The sequence below is a fragment of the Symsagittifera roscoffensis genome, chromosome 6 (assembly GCF_963678635.1).
Source record: "Symsagittifera roscoffensis chromosome 6, txSymRosc1.1, whole genome shotgun sequence".
Taxonomy (NCBI): domain Eukaryota; kingdom Metazoa; phylum Xenacoelomorpha; order Acoela; family Convolutidae; genus Symsagittifera; species Symsagittifera roscoffensis.
The window spans coordinates 28,796,613-28,815,965 of NC_087067.1; the positions used below are offsets into that span (position 1 = coordinate 28,796,613).

The 19,353-nt window shown below is 36.4% G+C and overlaps 1 protein-coding gene across 1 annotated transcript; it reads right to left on the minus strand.

The window, feature by feature from the left end:
- Positions 1-8,314: 8,314 nt before the first annotated feature.
- Positions 8,315-18,865, minus strand: LOC134847688 (uncharacterized). Its single transcript, XM_063864860.1, has 3 exons — positions 18,404-18,865; positions 14,886-15,044; positions 8,315-8,843 (listed from the first exon to the last, which is right to left on the minus strand). Exons 1-3 carry the CDS (start codon positions 18,500-18,502, stop codon positions 8,598-8,600), a joined length of 504 nt encoding a protein of 167 aa, XP_063720930.1. The 5' UTR covers positions 18,503-18,865; the 3' UTR covers positions 8,315-8,597.
- Between the last annotated feature and the right edge of the window lie 488 nt (positions 18,866-19,353).

Below are 19,353 nucleotides of genomic sequence, written 5' to 3' on the forward strand. Positions count from 1 at the left end.
GCCAAAAATTGTTGAGTTAGAGGCAAAAAAAACAGCCTCAACCCGGTCGGAAACCAACGTAGTAGTGAGCTCGTCAATTGATCAATTCAAATTAAAAGCCTACGTTATGGACGGAACAACTCGATACTATATTCAGAAATCAGAAATCTAAATCACGAAAAATCCTGGAAAAAAAGTAGGAAAGCGAAACGCTTGGTATTCAAAACACCGCCGTTTGAACTAATTTTTGGTAGAAAATCTAACACCGAACTAGCGATAGCATTCAAAAATGTTGTAAAAAATGATACTTCAGCTCAAGGTTTGGAGAGAAACCTCCTTGATTTGGATCGAATTGCCAGCCAGCATTATAGTAGGGATGGGATCAAAGCCGTGCCGTGAGGAGGAGCAAGCCCGGAATTGCTCCCCGATTCAAGTCAAGGTTTGGAATAGGTCAACGTGTGAACAATAGTGAATCCTTCAAGGCTTCAGCAGACTTGGTACTAGCCGCAAATGTTGGGGTACAATACAAAATAGCTCTTCCAGTCAGACGTGGAAAATTCGTTTAAAAGGAATTCGTGAGCCGACGTTCTGATCATCCCAAAATTGCTGGCCTGTCGCAAAACACTCTTTGTTTCTACGATCAGGGGCGATCCACCCGCATTGTCTCGTTGTCAGAAATTAAATGCTGCTCAAAACACTCGTCGGTCAACGAAATTAAGTAAATTGGAAAAACAATTCTTAGCTAGTCCCAATCGGGCAAAAGTGTTTTGGAAAATGATTGAAAGACAAGCAGGAAAAATGTTGTTCAGAATCCCGAAATTCAAGATATTTTAAGTCACTGATAGCGTATACATCTCGAATAAAGCAAGTGTACAGGAAAAATCATGTCTGATAAAACCATGTCAGCTAATCAAGACACTTTAGGACATCAACGCCTCGCTCCGGCCTCCTCAGCTCCTAAGAAAATCGCTCCACGCTCACAGCCTTCTCAATCGAACCAGAGGCCTTCTAACCCATCTACTCTGGAACCAGTGGTTATCTACCTCAATGAAGACTCCTCAGAGGCTCAAGCTCGGAAATGGACCCCATTCAACCTGAGGCAACCATCGCCGCCTCTTTCTCCCCCAATGGTGATATTCCAAGAAACCACAGTGGTCGACTTTAGTCCCACAACGAATCGCTCGCTCTCATCGTCCATACGACTTGGACGTTCCGCGTCATCAGTGACTGCTTCAAAAAACATCGCCTCCCAGATTTGATGTGGCAAAGTCTGGAGGCAAACAAACAGTAACGGCCACGAGTCTTTTCATCCAACAGAGGCGCCGGAGGCGGAAGGGACACGCGCCTCAACCGAAACAGAAAGCCAACTCAATTTTAGGGGACCCACTCCGGCACTCTGTAAAATCAATAAACGGAGAAACAGGCTAACAGTCGAACAGCAAGCAGGTAGTCAGCGTCTCACCGCAAGGAAGAATCGAGTTCATCTGGGCCCAGTGACTGAAGATTAAGTGACTCCCTTCAAGAAAAAGAGACAAGGAGAAGAATTCAAGACCATTAAAAGCAAACTTAACAAACTTTACCTGAAACTCGATTCGAACAAAGTCTATGTTGCCGTTTTCTGTAATAGAGGTGCTGTTGAGTTTGTGCATTTAGTATAACTTCGTAAAAAAACGGCGCTTCTTTTCATTATAAGTATTTGAATCCTTACTTAATAAGGCATTCATTCATGAAAATATTTTAAAACTTCATTATAGCCTTTACTTCTTATACCCACCCACCCTTATGATCAAAATCTATCAAAGTTACAACATACGTTTCCTGCTAAAGTTTTCCTCGATGGAGAATGTCGTGTCCATCTAACTTAAAAGATATCGTTTAAAAAAATAGATTATCCATATTAGCTCTGAGTTAGTATTCAGCGAGTAATGTCAAGCTCGTCAAACCAAAAAAGACTGGCAACTATAATTAATTCATATACAAGTCATAAATTCAATTGCTTTAATTGGTTGCTCACGTCAAAAAAAAGTTTCAAAAGTCATTTTTTTTAAATCCAAAAAGATTCATTTACAATTCGACTTTTACTGAGTTACATTGAAAACGGAATATCAAAAATTTCGCGGCCTGCTTTTTTTTTGAAAAATAAAATGTTTGAAGAAACTGTGAAAATATCTAAACGAACGCTTTTTGAGCAAGTGTGATTTTTATCAGCACCAAATATACACTCGATTAATTTCTAAAATTGAGTGTATTTTGTAGGCTTGAAAAAAAATTGCCTGAAATTAACCAGGAAAACCTAGTTTTGATCCAAGAGAGGCTTATTCTTCAGTTTTATTTACTTTGTAGACCTAAAAAGCCTAAGTTTTTTTGCAGAACTGCAACTGAAACAAGGTTCTCAAGTCAATTCAGTGACATGCATCAGAAAAAACACAGGCATTGGAGAAATGATACAAATGAACCGATAAAAAATCAGAATATGATACGAAAGACATATGAGCTAGCTAACAGTTGCTATTACTCCCTGCAATCACCCATAGAATCAGAAAAGCCTTGCTGTGTCAAGGAAACTATCAATCAAGACTTCTATGTCAATAAATGGTTGGTTACTGCAGAGGTAATGCCCTCTGCTAGGAAATCATTTACCGATGTCAGAGTCAACTAGCAACAAGAAAATTTCCTCTGCGAAAACTTCGAAACTGCACAGCAAAAGTCAAGGATCCTTACCCAGTTATTTGCGCAAGAAAAATTGTCAGCGAAAAAACATCAAGTGTTTTGCAAAAAATTTTAGTTTTGTCCTCAAAGTTTTGTCCATGAGCTACAAGAAAATATCGCGAAAGAATCTTCATTCACAAAGAGATGTAAGATCTCTGACCAACTGAGATGGCTGATTCTAAAGACGCCTCCTTTGAAACTCATAATACAATCAAAATTGGCGCGCGGATCAATTGGCGCGTCAAGTTTCCCAAAGATAAACAGAGAAATTTCTGATTTTGAAGAAAAACACCATACTGTGAAAATTATCTTTCACCAAAACACGCTGTGGAGGAGGGGGAAGGGTTTTGAACTTCACTTAATCTGTGACGCATCAGAAATATCGTACACCAATGGCATCTATATCAGAAACACAACAACACAAATACAACATTTGTTGCGGCTAAACCAAGAGTGGCACGTCTGATAGCATTTTTTATTCTCAGTTTGATTTGCGTACAATTTTGCTAGAAATCATTCGGCTGATTATCCAAAGATAATCGTTGAAAAATCAGGATAAAAGTAGATCAACTTTGTGTTAAATGAACGAGACTCAAAGTTCTTGAAACTTTCGTATCGTATCGTCTGGATGAAGCACAGGAGAATCTGAAACCATTCGATTAGCGCCATGTCAAAAAGTAAGAAACTTCATCAATGGCTACTCTAAGACTGCAGAGACACAAAGAAAATTTCTTACTAACAATCATCCGACTTCTATGAGACTCACTCCTAACAAATATCTCACGGAAGGTCAGTGCAAGCAAATACCCAAAAAACTCGAATGTTGAGACTCAACTTACAGTATTTAAATCTGAGGTTTTTGCATGCTGCTGCAATTACATTGCTGATTGAGTTTTGACGTAACTTCAATTTTATCGACGCTCAAATAGCAATTCTTCACTTGCAACAAAACTGTTTGAAATCTCTGCTGCGTCGAAGAAACAATCAATCAAGATTTCTACGTCAACAATTTTTTGGGTGGCGCAGAAGTCAATATCTCTGCTAAAATGTTAATTACTTATGTCAGTCGTCAACTAGAAAAAAGACAATTTCCCTGCAAAAAAAATTGTAATCTGCGCAGAAGTCATGGATCTTTACCGAGTGATTTGCATCGAAAAATTCCCAGCAAAAAACTGCTTTGTGAGAGCGTTCGGAGTGAACAGTTTGACAAAAAACGACGGTTTCAAGTTTCAAGTAGCCCATGAACTATAAGAGAATTTCTCAAAACGATTTCTAATCTCAGATATCTGTAAGCTCTTTGACTCAGTGGGGTTAATGACTCCGATGACACCTTCTTTTGAAAACATAGAAAAAACAAATTGATGAACCTGTTTTTACAAAATACTTTGTGAAGGACTGGTTTTGAATTTTTTTTGAGAAAACTCATACGCCAGTTGCATCTAGATCAGGAACATAACAAAGTAAATGAAACAATGAAAAGGGATAAAACAATAAAAGAGGGGACCCTTTGGATCGGCAGGGTGTCAAACACTGTCGGCGGGGCGATTTCCCCCGCCCAAAATTCGCCCCTGCTTGAAAGCATAACAAATTGGAACAGTGTGATTTTGCTTTTGAAGTTCATGATTGTGGTGATATTTCAAGTAAGTTAAATTGAATGCTGAATGATGACCCGAAAAAGTGAAACTACAAACCAATTTACATGCCGTCCTAAAGTTCTGTGACCTAAAGTTCTATGAGAACTTGTTTGAATTGTGTACAACTTTGCTAGGATGCATTCGGCTGATCATTCAAAGATAATTGTTGAAAAATCAGTATAAAAGTGGATCAACTTTCTGTCAAATCAACGAGACTCAAAGTTCTTGAAACTTTTGTTCCGTATCTTCTGGTTGACAAACAGGACAATCTGAAACCATTCGATTGGCGCCATGTCAAAATGCAAGAAACCTCTCAATGGCTACTCAAAGACTGCAAAGACACAAAGAAAATTTCGTACTAACAATCATCTGACCTCTATGAGACTCACTCACAACAATTATCTCACGGAAGGTCAGTGCCAGCAAAGAACCAAAAACTCGAATGTTGAGACTCAACTTAAAGGATATACACTTGATGTTTCTGCATGCTGCTGCAATTACAATGCTGATTGAGTTTTGACATAACTTCAATTTTATCGACGCTCAAATAGCAATTCTTCACTTACAACAAAACTGTTTGAAAGATCTGCTGCGTCGCAGAAGCAATCAATCAAGACTTCTACGTTAACAATTCTTTGGGTGGCGCAGAATACAAACCCTCTGCTAAAATGCTAATAACCTATGTCAGTCGTCAACCAGAAAAAAAAACAATTTCTCTGCACAATTTTGAAAGCTGCGCAGAAGTCATTGATCCTTACCGAGTGATTTGCATCGAAAAATTCCCAGCAAAAAACTGCTTTTTAAAAGCGTTGGAGTTGAAAGTTTGATAAAAAACGACGTTTTCAAATTCCAAGTAGCCCATGAACTATAAGAGAATTTCTCAAAACGATTTCTAATCTCAGATATCTGTAAGCTCTTTGACTCAGTGGGTTTAATGATTCCGATGACACCTTCTTTTGAAAACATAAAAAAACAATCAAGGTCGCCAGGATCACGAGGGACGTCAAATTGCCCAACGTCAAACGGAGATTTTTCTGAGGCGAAGAAAAAACGTTCATAAATTGATGAACCTGTTTTCACAAAATAGTTTGTGAAGGATTGGTTTCGATTTTTTTTTGAGAAAAATTATACGCCAGTTGCACCCAGAACAGGGACATAACAAAATAGATGCAAATCCTTGTGTTGCTAGGATCACGAGGGACGTCAAATTGCCCAACGTCAAAACGAAGAATTTTCTGAGGCGGAGAAAAAACGTTCATAAATTGATGAACCTGTTTTCACAAAATAGTTTGTAATGGATTGGTTTTGAAATATTTTTGAGAAAAATCATACGCCAGTTGCACCTAGATCAGGAACATAAAAAACACAGATGCAAATCCTTGTGTTGCCAGGATCACGAGGGACGTCAAATTGCCCAACGTCAAAACGAAGAATTTTCTGAGGCGTAGAAAAAACGTTCATAAATTGATGAACCTGTTTTCACAAAATAGTTTGTGAAGGATTGGTTTTGAATTTTTTTTGAGAAAAATTATACGCCAGTTGCACCCAGAACAGGGACATAACAAAATAGATGCAAATCCTTGTGTGGCTTAATCAAGAGTGTCACCTCTGAAAGTTTTGATGCTCCACAAGTTGTATTGTGTGCAGCTATGCTAGGATGCATACTACTGGATCTTTCAAAGATAGTTATTTAAAATTAGAAAAAAATCGATCAACAAAATTTGGCCAAATACTACCATTGTTTCTGTGCTGGATCATTGAGACCCCAAATTTTATGAAACTTTTCTTCGTTTTTGTCTAGATGAATCACAGGAGACTATGAAACCATTCGATTGACGATATGTAAAGAGGAAAATAAACTCAAAAGTTCTTAATCAAAGACCGCATTGGAACTAAGAAATTCTAAATTTTGTGGGCATGTAATGAGCTGGCTATCCGAAATTCGCATTTCAGAGCAATCACTGATTACAGAAGATAGAAATGAAGGATAGTAAAATGCAGTTGTCAACAGTTGTCGATGGTTCTATGTTTTGGGAAACTTTGTTTAATTTTGGAGAAAACAGCAGTCTACAGAAGTGCTTAGGAGTACTTTGCTCTTTTGTCTTTTTTGCACTTTGCAAGTAGAAAAACGCAGAAGATAAATTTAGCGATCTTCCACCGTCAGATAGGCGTACTCAAAACAATTATCCTACAACTGGTTAGGGCTAGCAAATACGCAAGAAAAGCAGAATGGCGAGATTATTCCGACAGGATGTGCACCTGAGGTGCTTGCATGCTCCTTCAAATACACAGCTGACCGAGATTTGAAATAATTTCTGGTTTGTTGACTTACAAACAGCGGTTCATCAGTTAGTACAAAATGTGTGAAAATCCAATGATTCAAATGATCAAAACCACCAAAATACCTTCACTCACTGTGGGTCGACTGTTCCGGTCTCTTTTTAACACAAAATTAAAAAGAGCTGTAATAACTGCGTACAATTTTATTGGGTTGTTTGGAAACAGAAGCCATGCTATTATAGTTAGCATCAAAATTGTCCGCTTTGTCCTCACATCTAGTGCTGGCCAGACTTGATGCTCTAGTGATGATGTACTCAGACAATGGACCGAACTTTCTAAGAACTAAAATTGAACTTTCGCAACTCGGATTGAACCTAACGAAGAAACAAGGAAAGCAATCAATACTTCAGTTGAAATTGTAATCACATGATCATTATTTCCGCCAAAAGCTAATCAATTTGGCATTCATGGGGAATCGTGATTGAAAATCGGAAAATTATATCTAAGAACAGGCTTGGGAAATTATTTGTTGAAGTACTAGGACTTTTGTACTCCACTATGCGACCTTGAAGCCATTCTCAGCTCTCGACCCATTTTACAATGTCTAGTGATACCTTGGACCTGCAGACCCTAACCTCAGCCATCATGTTATATAAAAAGTACTTCTTCCTGATAACATTCAATTTTTAAGCATATAAAATTTTGGGCACACATTCAGAAATTCACTGGAATCTTCTGGAAGCGATGGAGCGAAGAGTGTTTGTCTTCTCTTCAGTCTCGGAAAGAGTAGACTTCAAAGCAAAATAAATTTGAAGTTGGTTGTGAAAACCAATCGCCATTACCATGGCCACTAGCTCGTGTTGTAGAAATCTGCATTCGGAAAGACAAACAACGCCGATCTATGAAAATCAATTTCAAAAATGTCTGCTACATTCAACCTTGCATCAAGCTCAGGAACTTTCCAGTCAGTACTGAACGAACAAGGTTCAATCTAAGCGAGTGGTCTCTTTTGTTCGCAGCAAGCAACACAAAAAAATGAATTTAATACTAGGAAGCTATGACCGCCAAAAACATCTGGTTAAATTTGGGTAAGATTCTTGTATGTTTAAGATATTTTTTCTTGCAGAATTGTTTGACGGTTTTACTTCCGGGACTTTTGTAGTTTTGAATTCTTACACCGAAAGTCTACTAACTTTTGACCATTAAAAACCCGTGATCTACCAAAATCAAACATTTTTTATGAACAAACACTTTTTATGAAGAAGGCCTTGGGAAAGTTTCATTACGAGGCGAAACTGTACATTTTTTGAATTGTAAGCGGATTCCATAATAAGGACGCTGCCTTTGTTCTTCTTTTGTTCTTTCATTTTCTTTGATAGTTCCGACAAAATTTTAACATGTTTAAAGACTTGACTCTGAAATCCAGGAACATACAGACACAAAATTGTGCGCCTATCCAATACACAGTTTGAACCCGTAATGTTTCGAAACTTTCGACTACAACTTAGCGTATTTTGTTGCAAATTCTTATTATTTCAATAATTTGATCGAACTGTGTAAGCTTTTTAAATTAGTACCAATGAAAATATAAATACCAAGGTTGTGAAATTTTTATAGAAAAACGTTGTCTATACTCTGTAGTGGCGGACTTTTATACCTTTCATATGAAATGGCTATCAGTTACTGGCAAAAGATTTAGAGAACTACACGAGTTATACAAACTAAGTTATACAATTAAACATCATACTCATGCAAGTTACGACTAAATATTCAAAAATTTAACACTAGAAGTTCAGGCAAGTGTATGGGAAAAAACTGCACATAAATCAAGAAAAGATTTTTTTGAGATTTTTTGATAAATCAATATATATTTTAAATTGTAAACGGCTCTTTGCCCATATTTTTTTTTGCTTTAAACACTTCTTTTTCTGAAATTGTACTTGTTTTGTCCTCTTCAATTGTTCTCTGGTTCAAAATAGGCGACGTTTAACTCTTCTAAGCGTTTTCGTTCTTGATCTCTTGCTTCACCTTTTGGACGAGATCCTCCATTTGACCTTTGACCTTCATAAGTTTGTCCTTGTCGGATGCCTGGACGAGTATCTCGGACTCTTTAGTCAGCACCACGACTACCCTCGTCTCCCTCTCAATCGCCTCTTGACCCTGTCTCAGTTTGTCGTAGAATCGGGTGGGACAAACAATGCACTCTTGGTATTTGCCTTTGCACAAGTTCTCACAGTACTCCTGAAAACACGAACAGTTATCTAGGTTTGCAGTGGCGTGCAGTAAATTTTCTTGACGGGTGGTCTGGTTTTTGAAAACGTTTGTCGATTTTGTAGGCACTCTATTTCAATTTTTTCTTTAGCTCTGTCGACTATTTAAAAATGTCATATTTAGCCATATTCGCCGACCTGAAATCAATCTTTATTAGCGCCGAAGACGCTTAAGAAGATTTTTAAGGTTGCTCTATCGGAAATTGGAGTCCTAAAATAGTGTTCAATCTGGGACCCATTGAGGACAATGAAGCAACCACAATTAATGGGTTAATGCTTCCATCTCCCTTGGGTCTTTCATTTCAAATTTTGTCCAAATTTTGCTTTAAATCAATATAAATTTTTAATAATAAAGTTAAACAATAGGGTCGGCAATATGTGCTGGATAATTTGAAGGTCAATGTGACTTCAGGGTCAAATTGCGGTAGGGTAGAACGTAGAAAGAGTTTGTAGTTGGTAGTGCGGGGATGAGAGCTGGTTGGTTGGATGTTAACCAGGGCTATTATTCCAAACTAACTTGATTTAACTTATGCGATCGACCAAATCGCAGCTAGTTAGAACAAGGGGTCTTTCTGAATGTTGCTAAGACTTTCCTATTCTTATTCAACAGACAAAGTTTCTTTCACTCGTAAATAGGTATATTATTTCAAATATAGAGGACACACATCAATTTTATATCAAGAGACATTGGGGTATGGATTTATAGTTATCGAGATAGAGATTTGAGATTTTGGTTATTAGGATGGTTGGGGGTCTCAGTATGAGAGTGGTTATGAGATTTGAGAAAGTGATGAAGTGATAAAGTGATGTTTGGTATATTTTTGCTTGGCTTATATACCATAGATTTTGATATTTTCAACATTCCATCTGTTGGTTAAACCAATCAGAAAGAAACAACACATGCTGTAATGTTTGCTTTTGGTGATATTTTATCAACCGAGCAAACACATAATTTCAAGTCAGAACAAGTGGTAAAAGTTTAAGAATTATGTTTCTGATTTCAAGTCAGAACATATGGTAAAAGTTTAAGAATTATGTTTCTGATTTCAATTCAGAACATCCAACCATCTTATAGGGTGATTGTTAAACGGTGATGCCCGTTGACAAAAAATTTAAAAGCATAATATAACTTACAAAACATCAAAAAAGTTTTAATAAAGTTTGCGTAAAGTTTTTATTCTGATTTTGGTAGTTTGTTCGTAAAGTGGCGGCTTGTAGTGTAGTCGGTTGATGGATGGCTGCTTGTAGTCGGTTACAGAATGGCTGCTTGTAGTCGGGTGAGAAATGGTTGTTTGTAGTGTATGTGCATGTTGAGTAGAGCAGTGGCGGCGGCCAAATCACAGCTGGATACTTTTGAGAAATATAACATCAAATACAATTTTTCAAATTTGGTTTAGCGAATATACTTATCAGCAATACTGGACTATAATTGTAGAAGCATACATACTTTGTAAAGTGGCGGCGGCCAAATCACAGTTGGAGTTTAAAAATAAAAAGAACGGAGGTTAATAGATAGTCTTGAAACTAATAGTTTCCTTCCACCTGGGTTTTTAGGCTCAGATATTTATTGCTGAGGTCCTTATTTTTTTCCCGGAGCACTGTTATGGTTTTCTGCATTTGATTGATGCAATTTAAGTCGTTTATGTAATTCTTTTGCACTTGATCCGTGTAGGAGTCAAGGATCGGAGTCTGCATTTGGGCAGTTATAAAGGCTGCAGAACACAAATATGTTGATGGGGAGTTGTGCATTAACCAGACGGTATGCACCGTTACCGTTTTGGTAAGGGTGATAGGTGTCTATCTTAAATCGGTTAATAAAGGGAGAGAGCGCATAATTTAGACTGGTGTCAAAATTTGGTGGTTTCCTAGGGCTGAGGTTTTGTTCCTTTTTGACTTGAATCGCGATTTTTGATTCAAGTTCTAGAGAGTTTGCAGATTGGTGAACTATTACAGTTTCAGATTCTAGGTTTTGCCTAGTTGAAGAAGAGGGGAGAATCTTGAAAGGTCGGACAATTGCTTTTCTGTTTTGAATGCAGTTAGAATTTTTCACTTTTGGAATTTTAAAATTGGTATTCAATTTTGGTTGATTAATCGGGTTGATTGTTTTGGATGGCATTTCCATAGGGTCATTTAGAGACAGAAGGTTTTCGAAGTCGAGCAAGTCTTCTTCAAGTGGAGTGTGAAGAAGATCAGTGGGCATATCCTAAAACATAGAATAAATTAGACCGGTACAGCGGGTCGATTATTGTAATCAACTAGTTGGAGTCTAGGATAAATTTTATCCTGACTTTCGTTTTCAGAATCCTCTTGTTGAGGTGCCTGAGGCTTATGATCAAGCTCAATATTTTGATCGTTCTCATTTTGAGCGAATATTGAACTCACTATAGAAGTGAAAAGTATATTGTAAGAGGCGGCTAACATAATTTTTCCGAAATGAAGAGTTCGGCCGGTTAGTTTGTGTATGTGTAATACTTTTATTACAAATACAAGAGCGTCGAGTATAAACTTGACGAAAAGGAAAGAGGCGAATATTATTCCGCATCTTTCTAAATAGTACTGTTTTGTACCAAAAACACGAGTGTACTCGTTCTTCCAAAAATCAGGCGAGATAAGATAATCTAAGTATATGTTTTGCGTAGATCCGTATTGACTACTCGAGTCGGGATAGAAGTGTTTTCTTGCATTAAGAAAAGTTTGGGATAGTTTTTGTAAAATACCCTTCATTTCAGAGTGATCAGTAATCATGCTCCAAAATTTTTGCATTTGTGCATAAGTGTAAATAGAAGCATCATGACTAGATGCAAGAGAGTGTTTTACTTGCCGTTTAATTTCTTTCGGCTTAAACAGATCTGGACCTTTTACTCTAGTAATAGAGGGTGTGAGTTCGATCCAAGAATTATCGTTATCAACATCTAGTTGATAAAGATTCAAATGCTTATCGGAGCAGTCTTGTTGATCTGCCGATTTAAAAGTTTGTCGAGTGATCGGGTCGACGAAATGAATTTTTTCGCGATACATAATTGGTATCCGATTATAGCATGCATCCATTAATTGTAATGGAGAATAAAATTTTGGGCAGTGATAGAGCCAGGCAACATTGCCATTGGTCTCTAAAAACATAGACCTATTTCGGGTCAAAATGTAGCCGGCTAAACGCAGGCTTTCGATAGAGAGCATTAAAGTATTGAGAATCATGGAGCGTTCTAACTCACATTGATTCGTTAAAAGTGCCAATTCGGCAGTTCGAAGCATGTAAAAGCTTCGAAAAAGAATTTAATCTAGTTTTGTTCCTAGATGAGCTTCGTAGTCTATTTGTCCCGGTGCAAAGGGATAATTTTCATCTTTTGCGTATTTTACGTAAGTCAAATTTGGCTCCGAATGAATAATTCCTGTATTAGCACTCGGGTTTATTTGTAAACCAGTATCCATATTAAAACCGTTTTGGTATGCTATGAACAATGATTCGTATTGGGTCGGGTAGACTATTTTTGGGTGTCCACATAAAGATTGTGGTTTATTTAGTATTTTTAGCATAAATTGTTGAGTGTCTCTACCTCGAGTATGGTGGTTGGATATTTTAGTAAAAGAGTCTTTTACAATATATTAATTTTCTTCATTTCGAATCATTTTTGCTTCGAATTTATTAAGAACCGAAAAAATGCAGTTTTCGGGCTCGTTCCAAGTATATGCAAAAGGGTCAAGTGATGTTGTTTCACATCCGTTTTCATATGCAGGACAAGGTAATGGAATGTTTTGCCAGTTATTAACGGTGCCATCTTTTAGATTGACAGTTAAGGAAATATTTTGCATGTATGATTCGAAAGTATCCAAAAGGATCCAAGAACGATCACTGCATTCGTTGTGGTATTCGCCATCAACTTTGCCTCTATTTGTATTTGTGACAATTTTTTCGTCGAAGCGAAAAGGAATATTTTTTGAGTGTCCTAAGTTAACATATCCCCGTTCGGCGGCGTGCTTACAAGTATCAGGGGAAATGTGTATATCAGTTGTGATTATATTTTGGCGAGCGTCTATTCCGCTTGAATCGAAAGAATCACAAAACCATCGGATAGATTGGTGTTTTATACGACACATTGTCGCGTTAATTTTTGTACTATAATGCCGTTGGTAAAGAGTAACCTCGGCTGTTGTAGTTTCGATATTTTCAGGTTGTATTTTGCAGGGAGCTACTTTATTGAGTGAGAACATTTTATTCGATGTCATTAGTTGACAATCAAAACGCGCAATTTTTAGATCTTTTGCTGTATTAGCGTAGAGATTGTCCTCTGGGTTAAAAGCGCAGATTTATTGGGGAAATATTAAAAGAGTGTATATAGCTAACTAAAAAAATTTTTGTTTTAGACGGCGGCGGAAAATAGAAATTATACTTACTTTCAGCAAATCATCGATGATTTGGTCCGTTGATTGATCAAGGTCCATTATTTCACCTTCTTCGAGATCGGTGATTTTAGACATTATTTTTGAAATTTATTGATTTTTGCAATTGCTGAGAAGTATCAGAGGAAGGTTTTGGAGGTTGAGAAGTTTTTGAAAGAATGATTCTGGGCTTATTTTTGCTGGTTTATATAGATCAGATTCTGATAAAATTTGTTTGTTTAAGACAGGTTTTAGCAAAGCCGGCAGTTCAGTTATAATTGACATACTATACTGTGCCGTATTTGTTTTTACTGGCACGTGTCTACGGCCGTTGGGAGGGGTTTTATTTGCAATCTAAGACGATGCTTGAACCGATGCTTGAATCGATCTCTACCATCAGTGAATCTTTTTAGAAAAAGATTTTTTAGTTCAGCCCAAGTAGTAGCATTAGTTACTTCATCAGTATACCATTCAAGAGCTGTTTCTCTTAATAGAGATCCAAACAAACTTTTTTGTCTGTGATCATAGTTAGGCTGAGCGCCAGCGTCTGTGGGTCGTTGCCCTAGTGAGAATACAATTTTATTCTCAACTGAAGTCCAAAAGGCTTTTGTGTTTAGGTCTGGATAATTTCCTGAGAATGATACAAAAGACAAGTTGGGATGGGTGATTGGGTGATCGGCCATCTTACTTTTATCAAGTTAAGATATCCAATTTGAAGTTTTGATAATTTTGAAATTTGATAATTTCAACTTTATGAAAGTTTGAAAATTTGAAATTTTGATAATTTCAACTTTATGAAAATTTGAAATTTTGATAATTTCAATTTTTGAATTTTTGATAATTTCAACTTTTTGAAATTTTGATAATTTCAACTTTTTGAAATTTTGATAATTTCAACTTTTGAAATTTTGATAATTTCAACTTTTGAAATTTTGATAACTTCAACTTTTGAAATTTTGATAATTTCAACTTTTGAAATTTTGATAATTTCAACTTTTGAAATTTTCAACTTTTTGAAATTTTTATAATCTCAGCTTTTTGAGATTTTGAAAATTGAGTGAATTTTTGAAATTTGTGTGCCTCACTGGTCGCACCAGTTATTCCAAACTAACTTGATTTAACTTATGCTATCGACCAAATCGCAGCTAGTTAGAACAAGGGGTCTTTCTGAATGTTGCTAAGACTTTCCTATTCTTATTCAACAGACAAAGTTTCTTTCACTCGTAAATAGGTATATTATTTCAAATATAGAGGACACACATCAATTTTATATCAAGAGACATTGGGGTATGGATTTATAGTTATCGAGATAGAGATTTGAGATTTTGGTTATTAGGATGGTTGGGGGTCTCAGTATGAGAGTGGTTATGAGATTTGAGAAAGTGATGAAGTGATAAAGTGATGTTTGGTATATTTTCGCTTAGCTTATATACCATAGATTTTGATATTTTCAACATTCCATCTGTTGGTTAAACCAATCAGAAAGAAACAACACATGCTGTAATGTTTGCTTTTGGTGATATTTTATCAACCGAGCAAACACATAATTTCAAGTCAGAACATGTGGTAAAAGTTTAAGAATTATGTTTCTGATTTCAATTCAGAACACTATTATTAATGTTTTTTTTCTCCTAACCTCAGCCTTCTCAGCCTCGTCCCTCTTCCTGTGTTTGCTGGACACCTGGATGAGTTCCTGGGCCTCCTCGCCCTCAATTCCAGGCACCACTGCAGTCAACACCACCTTCACTCCAAACAAACGCTCCACCTTCTCCGTGAAACGCCGAAGGGTGTTAATCTGCAACACAACACATATATATTTCATCTTTTCAATATTAATAATGATAATCATACTTGAAATTTAAATAATAATCAAATCACAATAGAAATCATAAGAATAAAAAAAAATTAACTTGGAGGCCATATACTTATCAAAAAACACAATATCAATACGTTGTACGTTTACAATTGTGCTCGGCTTCGGATAATATCACAAAAACACCACCCGCCAAAGTAGTGTGACGTCTCCAATATTAATGATAACGGATTTATTTCGAAATGGATAAACGTTGATTTGAGGCGTGGAACCAGACAATCTGTTTGCTTTTCAATGACAATTCGAAGTTTGATTGTAGCAAAGATCGACTCGAAATTAGTTGTTCCGACCATTGAACAATGGGTCCGTCTTAGTTTTGTTTTCAATACAAAATCAGGTACCAAAAATAATAATCGGACAGGGTGATTTTTGATATTAAAGCCCTTCTAGTGGTTATTCAAACGATATATTTTTTTCTTTCTGTCGAGTAGAGACGCGCGCCGGTTCACCGAGTATTCTCGGTGGCTCAAAGCAAAAAATGTCGGCGAAGGCTGCTCAGCCGACTGAAATCATCCTTGATCCTGGTTTCCTTAACTTTTAAAAACTTTTAACCAGCGCATAAATTTCTTGAACAAAAATCTGTGTTTGAAATTAGTGGCTGGTAGTTGTGAATGTAGTTACACATAGTTAACGAATTAGAACGTTGGTTAACTCATTAAAATAATAGGTGACGCAATAGAGTAGCTGACTTCTTACTGTACTACTCACGAACTGATTCAGCCGAGGCTGGAGCCGTGTGCATTTCGTGGTAGAGGCGGCGACTGAGCCGGCTGGCGCACACCTCTACTGTCGAGAAAAACCGGTTTGAAATGTTTCATTTTTTGGCTATTTTCGAGCAAGTAAATCGAGTAAAATTGAAACAAAAAATTCGACTTTTTTATTATCTTTTCTTTTTCAATTTTTTGGAGGCCATTGGATTCGTTTATGCCCAAGTCACTAATTTTCTACGCGTTCCTATAGTTTTATCATCATACGACGTACAAGAAGACACTAACTTGAAGAAGAAAAAAAATTTTTTTTCTGAAAATTTGGTGAGAGAGAGCATTTTGTGCTACTTGCACAGCAACCATTGGTTATTCAATAATTGGTTTCTAATTGGTAATTTAAAAAAAATTAGTTAAATAACTGACGGTGTTTTTTGTATCAATGCCAAGATACGGTTAACAAAGAGATATATAGTTTTTCTTAGTTCCATTTAGACTAAGAAATGTGTGCCGCACCAACTCGGACAGAAACAAGGAGTCTTTCTGGCATTAAAATGAGGCGAGGACTATGAAGCGAGTAATATGAGGCAAGGACTAGAAATTAAGTTTCAACAAATCAATTTGTTTGGTTTATGGGAAAATGTAGTCATACAATTTCCATTTCAGAAAAAAACTCTAATCAAAGACCTTTCATGCAATTTTTTGTATTTATGGAATTTTATGGAAAATTTATAATGATCATTTTACTATATATGACAATTGTATCCTAGCATTTTGGTCAATCCGGGGTTTTCCCAACTACGTACCCGGACGCGTACCCGGAGACTTGATTAAAAACGCGTACCCGGAGACTTGATTGGTCCCAGAAATTGTTCCAAATTAAATTGAGGCATGCTTTTTGGTCTATAGAAGACTTCGGTAAATAGGAAACATCCCACTCTGCACTTGAAATAGCGTGTGGGGGTGGATTTTTAAATTTAAAAAAATAGAAAATTTTGAATAGTTTACTCTTTTTTTTTGGAAATTTCAACCATTTTTTTAAGGCGAACACTTACTCCTTAGACTTTTAAGTGCAGTAAGAACATTGTGAATATTAAATATCTGTTGCGTGGCCATTTGGTCAAAATCTTCCTGTTTTATGATTATTGTACTAATTTGCTTTTCTGCGCTTTATGTTCGCAACAATGTTGTTAGTAAACCCCAACAACTTTGCAAAGAATAGCCGTCAGAAATTTTTGGCATAATTCTGGGGTTTCAGACCACGCTTTAAGAATTGATTATCCAAAATGCTCAAAGCTTTAATTAAGAAAACGTTTGCTCGCAGCGTGAGCTCATTTTTGTCGATATTACGATATGCTTGCACATAAGCTTAACCTATTTCTGAAACCGACAACAGGAAACCAGGAATGTTTCTGAAAGTCTCTGAAGCCTAATTTCAAATTTTGACTGATATATTTTCAACACGCTGCAATATTTCGTGCAAAAAGTTCCGTTTTCTAACTGTGATCTAACATCGGGGAAATGTTTGGAACCAGAAATTGAGTAACAAGCGCAGTCGCGATGGTCCCGAACTTTCCGTTTGCGAATTAAAAAAAAAATTGAATGTTTTTTTGATTTTTTATCATTTTTTTGCGTGTAAAGAGAGAATGAAGAGTAATTCATGCTAAGCTTATTTCCAAAAAAAATGTTTTCAAAGTTTTTGAAATTTTTTCTATCATTTTTAGATTGCTTTTAATTTTTTTTGACAGAAAAGAGAAAATTGAACGTGTGGTTTTCTCAAAGCTTGTTTAGTATGTTTTATTTGTAAAATGCTTTCTGCTTTACCCTATACTCACTTGCTTCAGTCGCTTGGTTTACTCGTTGTAAAATGAAATCAAACTTTTCAGAACGTCTTCAAGATTGAATTTTTCATCAACGTTTTAAAATATCGATCGAATCACAATGGGAAAGGCTTTAATATGATGCATCGCTCGGCTTCTTCTGGCATTTATGTTTGGCATCTTTTTTTGCGTGGAGAAAAATTTTGAAAAACTAAGACAATCTTCCTCCCCGGTTTCAGCATACGGATCAAAAAAATTGGGACTTCCTTTAATTAAATAGATAAATAAATTGAATTCCAGCAAAATCACAAGCCTCATAACAAATTTAGCATCAAACTATTTACAAACAAATAGGTTCAAATGAAGCTTGCAACTCTACATACGATCAGCCAGAGGCATTCGCCCTCGCGACGCTGACCCTAATTGTTGACAAGAGATTGTTGGCCCTAATTGTTGACAAGAGAGTTGTTGACCCTAATTGTTGACAAGAAAGTTTACAAGGACAAATTTAGGGTTTTTTAATACTAATTCCGCCCAAAGAAAAAGTTAAGAAACGCAACAGAGCTAATTGAGAGCAAAACTTAAACAATCAAGCAATACAATTGATTTTAACTCCGCCAATCATGGGCAAACACTTATTTTTCTCTGATTCTTTTTGTGAAATTATGAAGTTTTGGCGGAAAAAGTGGGAAAATCCCGGAGCTTCACAGAAGATCCAAAAATACCCCTTTTAGATCCCTCTTTTTTTGTAACTGACCTCTGATTTTGGCACTGGAAACTGGATTGTGTAGTCCAGATGATCGGGACAGTCTGGCTTCTCGGGCAAAGTGTTCACGCAAATAGACTGGATTGACATCTTGATTTATAATCACAAATCACAATTTATAGCTAGTTTATAAATAACTTAAAAATTATAGTTTAAAATAAAACAAGATTAAAAATAAGTCCTTTTTACTCCAGTTATTAACTTCAACTTTGAGATTTATGCTACCGGTAATATGTGAATGGAAACGTGTCAGTTTTATAATACAAAACTTGAAATGGTTTTGGCTACTATGGGTCGACCCTCAATGTGAAATGAAAATACAGGCTAAAGAATAGTTTAAATTTTATGCCCAAAACCTGTAAAATGAACGAAACAAACCCACTTTGGCTCCCTGGTACACAAGATACGACAATGTAAAAGTGCGCTTAAACTCTGGCCAGATTTGATATTTACAGCCGGGAAATCTGGTCTGAAATGGTTTTATGGCGGATTTGATCTTAGCCTATTTAATGGCAATGTTTACCTTTATAGAGCATGAAAACTCGGCTTGTTATTAAACTCGCTAAGTTATAACAGAGACCAAAGGCATGTATTATAAATGATCGCGTATGTGTAACTTTCATTAGGAAGAAAGCGAAGAATCAAGAAAAGTTAGCCCAAAATCGAGAGTTGTCATAAAAAGCACCAAGTGGCAAGTACGCAACTGAACACAAATTTCTCCTGTTGACTTACTCACCTTAATTAGTTTTTCTTATTTTTAGGCCGATTGTTCTAAGAACAGAAGAAGGTCGGAAAATGAATGATTTGAACAGTTTCCTAGAAAATTTGATCAGATCTTACGAACACGATACTGCGTTTTTCGGTTCGCTCGTCAGCATAGGCGGATCTAGGTTTTTATCCAGGGGGACCGGGGAGGCAAATTTTAAAAAAAATTTCGAAAA

What these genes read in the sequence shown, in the direction of transcription:
- LOC134847688 (XM_063864860.1), bottom strand. Translation starts at nt 18,502, where the DNA reads ATGTCAATCCAGTCTATTTGCGTGAACACTTTGCCCGAGAAGCCAGAC. An exon ending in TTCCAGTGCCAAAATCAGAG is followed by an intron (nt 15,045 to 18,403) that starts GTCAGTTACAAA and finishes GTTGTGTTGCAG; the next exon opens with ATTAACACCCTTCGGCGTTT. An exon ending in ACGAGGCTGAGAAGGCTGAG is followed by an intron (nt 8,844 to 14,885) that starts GTTAGGAGAAAA and finishes TCGTGTTTTCAG; the next exon opens with GAGTACTGTGAGAACTTGTG.